The sequence below is a fragment of the Lytechinus pictus genome, chromosome 10 (assembly GCF_037042905.1).
Source record: "Lytechinus pictus isolate F3 Inbred chromosome 10, Lp3.0, whole genome shotgun sequence".
Lineage (NCBI taxonomy): Eukaryota > Metazoa > Echinodermata > Echinoidea > Temnopleuroida > Toxopneustidae > Lytechinus > Lytechinus pictus.
In genome coordinates, this window is record NC_087254.1 from 35,942,262 (window position 1) to 35,953,592 (window position 11,331).

The 11,331-nt window shown below is 37.2% G+C and overlaps 2 protein-coding genes across 2 annotated transcripts in view; one reads left to right on the top strand and one right to left on the bottom strand.

Annotated features, from left to right (window-relative positions):
* Positions 1–5,887, bottom strand: part of LOC129270558 (galanin receptor type 1-like) — an 87,950-nt gene extending 82,063 nt beyond the window's left edge. The window contains exon 1 of the mRNA XM_054907920.2: positions 5,427–5,887. Within this exon, the coding sequence (XP_054763895.2) occupies positions 5,427–5,887 (461 nt within the window). The remainder of the gene's footprint in view (positions 1–5,426) is intronic.
* Positions 5,888–5,942: 55 nt separating this feature from the next.
* LOC129270559 (mediator of DNA damage checkpoint protein 1-like) lies at positions 5,943–11,178 on the top strand. The gene is made up of 2 exons (XM_054907921.2): positions 5,943–6,019; positions 9,321–11,178. The coding sequence occupies exons 1-2, from the start codon at positions 5,943–5,945 to the stop codon at positions 11,176–11,178; spliced, it is 1,935 nt and encodes a 644-aa protein (XP_054763896.2).
* Positions 11,179–11,331: the final 153 nt, after the last annotated feature.

Genomic DNA, 11,331 nt, shown 5'->3' on the forward strand with positions numbered 1-11,331 from the left:
CAATAATTGACATTAGAATTGTTCAATAAATACTTTTTAGTATAAATTGTCAAGTTAATTTCATTGAAAAAAAATATTTGCACAAACTAACCCATGTAGGGTTATTGCACCATTGATTATCAAAGCGTTAACACATTCCACATAAATATGGTATAATATCATTTGGGAGAAGATATTCTTTCAGGTCATGAATAACACTTATGTGTTTATGAAACATTTTTTTCTTGAATTTGGGATTTGTTAGGTGTCAAGTACTCACACGGTATCCTAGTACGCTGATAATATATACACCAATGTAAATCGGTAGGGTTTTGTGGAATCTTTGTCACCTCCATTAAAAAGTCCCGAAGGAACGTTTGAATGTTTTGTTTTACTCGAGTATACCAGGGGCCCGTTGCATAAAACTTTTTACCTGAGAAAACTCGGGTTGTTTTTACCGGAGTTTTTTCCCTGTGTTAAAGTCAATGGCAGAAATCAGACTAACCTTAGTTTTCAGTTTTTACCAGAGTTTTCTCAGGTTATGCAACAGGCCCCAGGTGTCATCATATTATATTATCATCATTATTATTGTTATTATAACTATTATTATCATTATAGTTACTGTTATCAGAAACGAATGCCATCGTGCGTAATTGAATTTTTCGTTGGTTGGGTTTGGCAAGGAAATACATTCTTCTCACAACAGTTAGGCTTAAGTGAAAAGCCCATACAACACTCCGTGACAACACTAATCTCAGCTGCGAAAATAACTTGAGATTATTTCTCATATCAAGTTGCTTCTTACATGCAATAACCTCTCATCGTATAAAGGAGAAGTATAGGAAGCCATAGGCGGAGGAAGAGTTGACCGATTTTTGCAGCTGCCTATCCGGCTGCCTATTCGCTTCTTACGGAAATCGTCCACAGGTTGTAGGCAATCTAGCCCACGGTATAACCTGACGTGTATTAGTGTAAGAATAACAGGGAGGGGGGGTATTATATACTATGGCAGTCTTAATGCGACAAATAACAGACAGAGATTATCATAAATACCAATGTCTTTCTCTGGCGATGAAGTCCCACGAGAATCGTGGCAAGAAGTAGATGGAAACATGAACTGCAAGAGGCTTAATGCAAATAAGGATAATACAAGAGTGTGAGTATATCATCACTGATTATCTTTTCAAATGAAATCCCCAGTGACTATCTCTAAATCATGTTTGCTAGTTTGATATTTGACTTTACTTTACATATTTCACAAAATCATGAACATAATACGAAAAATACAACATCAGAAGAATTAACATGGTGTACAAATCAGACATGGCAGCATTTATCTGAATTAAATAATACAGCGATTTGAAATCAAAGAGAATTTAAAATATGGTAAAAATACGGTGACTGTCAGTTGGTGACATACCAACTGGTCTCAATGTAATAAGCGAATAGTTACCTAGGCCTATACTATTGGTGAAGATGATATGGGTCAAAGCTATAATTATAGAGTCGTTTCGAATTTAGCCATTAGTCCGCGAAGCTAAGCTGAGTGAAGATAAGGACACTCATTTTGACATCTGCTAGGATCAACATGATCAAACGGTGATATATATTTTTTCAAGGTAGGAAATCGCCAAAGTCCGTAAAGAAGTTTCATCTTTTAAGACAATAAGTGTGTTTCTGCTTGTTTTGATAGGGTGCACTTTTCTGTTTGTTTGAAACTCGCTTTGGTAAAAAGGCGTGCTTATACCAGCATCAGTGAAGTTTATCATAATTATAAAGTGAACACGCCCCAAAAATCGCACTCAGCGCTTCGCGCTTCTTCCAAAGTTATTTGTCTATCTATATATCTATCTATCTATCTATCTAGCTATATATTGATCTAATAATAATAATAATAATAATAATAGGTATTTATATAGCGCCATCTATCTAGAAATATTCTATTCCGAGGCGCGTTGTTTATTCAAATCGTTCTTTTACCTTGCATCAAAGAAATGAAAATGCTTTATGCATTTTGTGCACGTGTTTGAAAATAATAACTGATAATAATAGAAATAAATAAATAATCGTGTACAAAACGTGAAAATGACCATCTGACGCTGGGACTTTTTTTTGCATGGCCAGCACCCCAATTAACTTTCAAAATTGTTTTGCCGTCCCTTTCTCGAGCAACAAGCAATATGTATGCAATCGAGCTATATGGTCACACTTCTCAAGTCATATAGTATAAGTATACATCATACACCCATAAATTGGGCTGACTGGGGTGACTTTGCACGCAGGGGTGACACTGAACACAATATAGAGGGGGGAGGGGTTGTTTCGTTTGATAGTAATGGTGGTGTTAGCTACATTTATATACAGCGCTTCATATGTTGATTTTTAAGCACTATATAACTATCACCACCATTACTATATTTTGTTGATTGGTAAACAAGAGAGGGTGTTCTTACGACGACATTGTCAAGGATTACATCATTATATGCAGACTTTTCACCAGGGAGAATAAAGAGTGGAGAGACTATACTGTACATGACGGTTAGACCCTTAACGCCTATTATTAAGTTAATCGTAAAAAATCAATACGATTTCAGGGTTAGGCAAAGGTTTTACGAAGGATGCGATACGTCGAAAACAATTCATCTTATTTCGGAAAATTTGTACCGAGAAGGGAAGCAATATTCACAGAAAATTTGCTGCCAATTTTGGAACTCTTAGATTTACAACACCTCCAAATCTCATCGCACAATACGGAGCACTATTGGAGCATCATAAGTGTGACTGTTGGCCTTTTTTTTTTTTTTTACATACTTCCGCATTTTAAATAAAATGCTTATCCACCGATTTTTAAAAGACATGAAGCTAATACCAATCGCATACTAGAAAAATATTTGATCATGATTTATTATCGCTATAAAACGTGGCAATTGAATGCTTTCCAACATATTCAAGATGATAACTAATCCCATGATAGAACAGGGGTCCGTAACACAAAGGTTAGCGATTAATCGTACCCTATATAGTTGATGCAATCAATAGTAAAATAAATTTTTACGATGATTGCTATATGCTTTGTGTAACAGGCTCCAGAACATGATTGCCGAACCAAACCTGTAATTATACCCCTAATAATATCGGTGTCTTTATTTACATAGAAGGGAAACAAACAATCGTTGAAAATCTAAATAAAATCGAATTTACGTATTTTTTTTCAGGGAAAGCATATATTTCAGACCATTTTCTTTTTTAGATAAAAGACAATAAAGCGAGGGGAAATGATTGTTGGTTATTCTTTATCCTTTGATGACTGTATGTAATTGTGCTCCCAGACATGCCAACGTCAGACCAAAGTAAGGACACCTGAGTGCGGTCGAGATCACGCAAAATATAAGGTAAGCTTATAAAAAAAAACATTTCCCCAAACTTATACTCACTGCTTGCATTTAGAAAAAATTGTCTTCAACGCAATTGTACAGACTTTTTTCCCGTCCTCTCTCCGCTCTCCCCTTTGTAAACGAAGAGAGAAGACTAAGAAAATCCTCCACTCGTATTTTGAAGTATTTGATATATTTAATTCATTACTGGAGAATGCGGTATTAGCTTCAAGCGTATAGTATATTATGCTTATATAAGTTTGATACAATCCATTTTGAGCATAGTTGATTGTCAATGTTATCACTGAATTTTTATTCAGTTTGTGTATCACTGCTTTTTCACTTTAGAACTAACGAATCTATTATCATCCGGATACGACCAGTTTCTTTTTTTTTTTGGGGGGGGGCATAATTGATATCTAGTTGTTTCTAGTAATCATCTGCAAAGCAATTTGAACCTTGCTTTATGACTTTTCTATGTAAATTTGTGTCAGTTATTCCGATTTTCTTTATCGTTATAAAACATTTTAAAAGATGATGACAGCAGCATGACTGAAAAAGAAAAACCCGTCATAAGGAATGATGGAAATTAAACAATAATGTTGGACATGCTTCATGCTTAAATTAATCTCTACGTGAAGTTCTCCTTCTTTTAAAAAAATTGTTCCCCTAACAAATAAATATTATCAGAAAAAAGTTAATTCTTGTTCTTTAAAAATTATATGTTTTCTCTTTGTCATCAAACCATTCTTATTTTTAAAGACTTGCGCCTACACTATCCTAATCTAAAACTGCCTAGCCGGGTTGTAACGTGCATCCCGAACTTTTTCAGGATTTCTGCATCACCGGTGAATAATGATACGGTCAATTCGACTAAACCACAAACATCCATGCAATCAATTTATTCCCGGGTATATTCATTTCCACCCACATAAAAACTCTCTCTTGTTTCCTAAATAAATCTTTAAACTTGTGAATCCATGAGGTGAAAACCGCCACAGAATCATAGAATCTATGTTATTTAAATCCAATCTCCCCTACTTAATAAGTAACATGTGCATGTTTACACAAGAAAAAGACATATATTCAGAAATATACAGGACTTGTTCAAATTTACTTGATCTATATCTCCCCCATTGAACAGCAAATACAACACTTTCAAAAGAAAGTATTTCTATCCAAACAGGTATCTTTACAATTTTTTCCTGGAAAGGACGAATGTTTCGTGACTTCTCGCCGACTTCTTATATTCCTTATTAGAGAACATAAATAGATGGATACACGACCGGACGTTGTTTCACAGCATTTGTATCAGCCATCGGTCAAGACAACATATTCTTGCCATAACTTCCATTTATATGATTTTTGATACCCTTTATTACACCATATACATCGAATAATTTTTTTTCTATGTAAAATGTCCATGAAACTTTTTGATAAAAAATATAAAAATATGAATTGAAAATATTTGTATGTTCCTATGTATGTAATCTATGATATTCTGCTTTTTAATTCATCATGTTTTATTTTGTTGAATACAGAAAAGAATGGCAAACAATCATACTCCGATTTGAGAAAGTATATTAGATTTAACTTCAGAGCCATTAGATGCTTATTAATGATAATCCTCTTCATTAGAGAAACCTAATGTAAGCTATTAACACCATCGGAAGGAAAACCAATAAGTGATATTCCATTGCCAGTGTAGGTTTCAAATCATTCTATTGTATATAGACTTCGAGGAGTAATTATGTTCTTCTATGAACACGTGAGTGGATTGAGGACAAGTCATCACACCATTTGAAATAATCATCAAAGATAAGAAGAACACAATTCCGCCAAGTGATATTAGCTGTTAACGATTTCTCACAAGAACATTCAAGATGACACGATGCAAGAATGATTAATTTTCTTCTTTCCAAAAGAGTTGAAAAACGTAGTTTCTGAGTTTGGTAAATACCTAGAAGTATAAAAAAGGACAATACATTTGCATTTATACATGTTATACGTTGCCGTTTCACCATCGTATGAAAATACTTTGAGCACCAAAGCATGCCGTTTGATTTGACTTACCTTTGTATCCTTGTACTAACTGGATGCATGACAGCGCAGTATCTGTTGATTGCCAAAGCTGCTAGGGTGGTGATACTGACAGACAGATTGACATAGATCAAGAATACACTGATCTTACAAAGAATAATATTGGTACCACCGGAATCAACATGTTCATGAACCATAAAATAGGCCTTCATCTTGACCGGTGCTTCCACGGTCAGGAAGATGAGATCGACCAGGGATAGATTGACCAAGTACATGTTAGTCACAGTCCTGGCGTTCCTAGAGCACAGGAGGATGTAGAGAACGATGGCATTACCAGGGATACCGATTGAGAAGATGAGACCGAAGATGATGACGGGCACCCAGAACTCGGCGGGGTTTTCTTCCCAGATGTCGTCGTAGTACGACGTCGAGGCGTAGTCGAAGACGGAGGTCTGGTCGAAGGTGGTGTTGATGGTGGTCGTGCTCTCATTCATGTTGTCAAATGACTGAGTAAAGTTGGGATAGATATAAGATGATGGCGACGATGAAATGGTCGATGCACCTAGGAGGTTTTCCGAAGCAACCATGGTGATGGGACCGGCAGCTAACAGTCTGTTGTTCAGAAGGTATCGCAATAATGTTCCGGCTAGACAGGAGGTTTATTGTGCTTAAAATTCTTCAATATTCGGTGAGGCAAACAGACTCAGATATAAGGTTTCACATTGATGGTTTAGTCTTAGTACGTTGATGTATTATGCATTGATATTATTAGAAGAAGGTGAACTCAGCGGGGTGAATAACACCATAGAATGAACAAACACACGATTGATAGATGTTAAGATATTCAACTGTTGATCTATCCCCCATTCGAGGGTTTCTTGTTACACAAAGCAAATGTTTAACTGTATAGTTCATCAAAGATTTTCTTAACCCTCCTCCTTTGCTATTTCGAAATATAAGCGTGATATGCATGAAATAAACCAATTTGTTGGTAAAACCCCAAATAATTCATAATTGTTCTCCGCTGTCAGTGTTGCCTACAAGCCGAATGAATATTATCTTCCCATAATGACTTTCTTCAACTATGCCGGTAAGAGGTTCGAAGCGAGGATGTGCATCATTTTCGTAGCCTATACACCGTTTGTTTCGACATCAGAAAACTTTTGGAAATCGACTTGCACTAAACATGTGTTTGCAAATACCATTACAGATGTTGCGATCATAAAATCAATCCTCTTACGCAGAAAGATGGAGACTGGCTGTATAATTAACTTACTGTCCAATCAAAAAAAGAAGGAAGTTATGATTCCTCAAAGACGGAGCAGTAAAGTACAAGTGACTAATCAGACGAGAATGACGAGATTCTTGTCGACCAATCAGAAGTCGTATTTAGCAACCCTTCTGCCGCAGTGACGAGACGCCGCGGTGTAGAAGTCAATTCGTAAATTATGCTTCGTGACATTCGATGCAGCCCATCACCGAAAATTAGCGTGTGGGGGCGCTTGTTACTATATAAGAGGCTACTGCTGAGCTCAAGAAGAAAATGAGGGAAGGGATTTTGATGAATACTTATATAAGAATTAAATAATCTTCGGCATTGTCTAGAAGCATGACGCAATTATTTTTGCGTGTTTTGTTCTCGTAGGTCTACCTAATTAAGAAAAATAAGCAAATATAGTCCAGTTTTTAAGTTATTGATATGAACTCGTAAATGCACACATTGGGTTCGATTGATTTTGATAAGAATGATAAAACTTACTAGTGCTGATTATAATATGAAAAGGGAAATTAATTTTTTCAATGACCAAGTTTGTGAAAACGAATTGTTTCCATAAGATTTAAATTAATCTGAATATTTAGACGAAGATCACTTCTCGGATAGACAGTAATATCCCCCCAAAGATGCATAATAAATTAGATGAAGCATAATTTAAATCTTAAGGAAACAATTCGTTTTCACAAACTTGGTCATTGAAAAAACAGAGCATTGATTATAATTCTACAGGTGGATTGTCGCTACAGTAGAACACTTCTTTATCAGACTGTTTCTGTTGACTGCTTAAATGTAAAGTTAAAGAAAGACCTCGTCACTTTGCTATTCAAACTATTAAATAATCTGCTTCCAAATGTGCTAGACTCAAAACTTACAATTAAGGACACGCACCATTCACTTAGAAATATCGAACAGTATATTTATCTTCCAAAACCCCACACCAATTATTTGAAAAATAGCTCTTTATATCTTGCCAGTCATTTATTCAATAATCTCCCCCAATCTGTAAGAACACAAACAAATCTACCGGCTTTTAAAAAATGCATCCAAAATATCTTTCCTATTAGTTTTCCGTAATTGTTGCTGACTGAGATTCTGACCATTGTATTGTTTTCGTTTTTTTATCATGTATATTGATTGTACTTTTGTTAATGTTTTGAATGTGTATATATATTTTTTGTTGCTTTTTTAGTGCTTATTCTCTTATCTCAAATCTTTATTTTCATCATGTACAATGTAACTTATATCTGTTCAAATGTTTGTACTTGTATTTATTATTTTGTTCTTGATTTATAATTTATTGTTTTATGTTTTTTTCAACTTTTATGTACGGACTTGCTGAAAAACAGCCTTGCGGCTGATAGCAGGTTTTCTTATCCCGTATTTAAATAAATAAAACATACATACATACATGAAGCATAATTACTGCCAACATAATATGAACCTGAAAAGACATGAAACGTAGATGTATGTCTCTAGATTCATCAATGTGCATGATAATGCTTTTGACAATACAGAGGCCGCAGAACCGGTTCCTGACCGGTGCTTCAGCTCCACCATTTTCTACTACCAAGTACATTGTAATAACAATAATCATAATACTAAATTTTCATACAGCGCAAATTTAGTTAAGTCTTTTAGCGCTCTAAAAGGGTAGTATGAGAAAGAGAGAGAGAAAGAAAAGCAAGAAAAAATTATATTGAAACTAAATACTGTTATACGAATTTGAGATTGAATTTAGAGAATTTGGAACGACTATACAGTGAATCAATATTTTTAATTAATTCGAGGAAAAGGTAATATAACACTTGAACATTGACTTAAATCAATCAATAGAAGAACATTATTTAATATTATTATTTCATATTATTCTTTCATATTATATTAAACTTCAAGAATTGTTTAAACTTTCTAAACAACTTGTTTAAACAAAAACAGTATTTGGAAGAGTGACGGACTTAAAATTTAAACGTTTTTACAATGTACTCTTCTTCCAACATAATAATAATAATAACGCAGTTCTTGTATAGCGCATATCACATTATGTCATAACGTCCCTATGCGCTTCCAAAGGACTTGGATATTATTACCCTGGCTTAAGCCCCGCAGCCTTTTTACAGCGCGGTGGCATTTCAAGGAATAAATTCCTGCCAGGTTTCCATTCATCTCATCTGGGTTGAGTGCAGCACAATGTGGATGAATTTTTAGCTGAAGGAAATTACGCCATGGCTGGGATTCGAACCCACGACGCTCTGTTTTAAAATCAGAAGACTAATCCACTGGGCCACAACGCTCCGACAACATAGGCCTATACTGCCCCCAAATATTCGACCCCTATTTACTTTCATAGCGCTGTTTATTACCATGGCGGAGTTTACATTCTTATTCTCCCGATATCCTATCTCTCTCTTGCCAACATCCATCTCTTACCAAGGCTAACATCCCACCTCTACATCGTCACCCACGCTACTTCTCTTACAATTCTCTTTCATTCTACCTCATTATTTCTCCCGCTATCCAGTCTCTCCTGTCACCCAACCTCTCCTGCCACCCTCGTTCTCCTACCACCGATCCCCAATATCATTCCTCCAATTTTCTTACCACCTTACTTCTACCATGCAACCTCTTAAACCGTCTTAACCCATTTTATTAAGTCTGTTATTCAATCTCACCAACCACCCTACTTCTACCATCCAACCTCTTATACCATCTTACCTCTCCAACCACCCTACTTCTACCATCCAACCTCTTATACCATCTTACCTCTCCCACCACCCTAATTCTACCATCCAACCTCTTAGACCATCTTACCTCTCCCACCACCCTACTTCTACCATCCAACCTCTTAGACCATCTTACCTCTCCAACCACCCTACTTCTACCATCCAACCTCTTATTCCATCTTACCTCTCCCACCACCCTACTTCTACCATCCAACCTCTTATACCATCTTACCTCTCCCACCACCCTACTTCTACCATCCAACCTCTTAGACCATCTTACCTCTTCCACCACCCTAATTCTACCATCCAACCTCTTATTCCATCTTACCTCTCCCACCACCCTACTTCTACCATCCAACCTCTTATTCCATCTTACCTCTCCCACCACCCTACTTCTACCATCCAACCTCTTATACCATCTTACCTCTCCCACCACCCTACTTCTACCATCCAACCTCTTAGACCATCTTACCTCTTCCACCACCCTAATTCTACCATCCAACCTCTTATTCCATCTTACCTCTCCCACCACCCTACTTCTACCATCCAACCTCTTATTCCATCTTACCTCTCCCACCACCCTACTTCTACCATCCAACCTCTTATTCCATCTTACCTCTCCCACCACCCTACTTCTACCATCCAACCTCTTATACCATCTTACCTCTCCCACCACCCTACTTCTACCATCCAACCTCTTATTCCATCTTACCTCTCCCACCACCCTACTTCTACCATCCAACCTCTTATACCATCTTACCTCTCCCACCACCCTAATTCTACCATCCAACCTCTTATTCCATCTTACCTCTCCCACCACCCTACTTCTACCATCCAACCTCTTATTCCATCTTACCTCTCCCACCACCCTAATTCTACCATCCAACCTCTTATTCCATCTTACCTCTCCCACCACCCTACTTCTACCATCCAACCTCTTATTCCATCTTACCTCTCCCACCACCCTACTTCTACCATCCAACCTCTTATTCCATCTTACCTCTCCCACCACCCTACTTCTACCACCCAACCTCTTATTCCATCTTACCTCTCCCACCAACTTACTTCTACCATCCAACCTCTTATACCATCTTACCTCTTCCACCACCCTAATTCTACCATCCAACCTCTTATTCCATCTTACCTCTCCCACCACCCTACTTCTACCATCCAACCTCTTATTCCATCTTACCTCTCCCACCACCCTAATTCTACCATCCAACCTCTTATTCCATCTTACCTCTCCCACCACCCTACTTCTACCATCCAACCTCTTATTCCATCTTACCTCTCCCACCACCCTACTTCTACCATCCAACCTCTTATTCCATCTTACCTCTCCCACCACCCTACTTCTACCACCCAACCTCTTATTCCATCTTACCTCTCCCACCAACTTACTTCTACCATCCAACCTCTTATACCATCTTACCTCTTCCACCACCCTAATTCTACCATCCAACCTCTTATTCCATCTTACCTCTCCCACCACCCTACTTCTACCATCCAACCTCTTATTCCATCTTACCTCTCCCACCACCCTACTTCTACCATCCAACCTCTTATTCCATCTTACCTCTCCCACCACCCTACTTCTACCATCCAACCTCTTATTCCATCTTACCTCTCCCACCACCCTACTTCTACCATCCAACCTCTTATTCCATCTTACCTCTCCCACCACCCTACTTCTACCATCCAACCTCTTATTGCATCTTACCTCTCCCACCAACTTACTTCTACCATCCAACCTCTTATACCATCTTACCTCTCCCACCCAACCTCTTAAACCATCTTAAATCAACCACAATACACCCCCTGTCTAATTAGTGGCAGTCATTGAATCTGTACTGAAGAGGATAGGTCGGTGGATGTGAAGTTTTCAATTGTTACATAACATGATTTTATTTAATAATTTGGTAATGACATTATGGTTCTGTAT

Coding starts and splice junctions, on each gene's coding strand:
- LOC129270559 (XM_054907921.2), top strand. CDS start 5,943: ATGGTCGATGCACCTAGGAGGTTTTCCGAAGCAACCATGGTGATGGGA. Junction 6,020..9,320: donor AACAGTCTGTTGTTCAGAAG/GTATCGCAATAA, acceptor CATTTTATTAAG/TCTGTTATTCAATCTCACCA.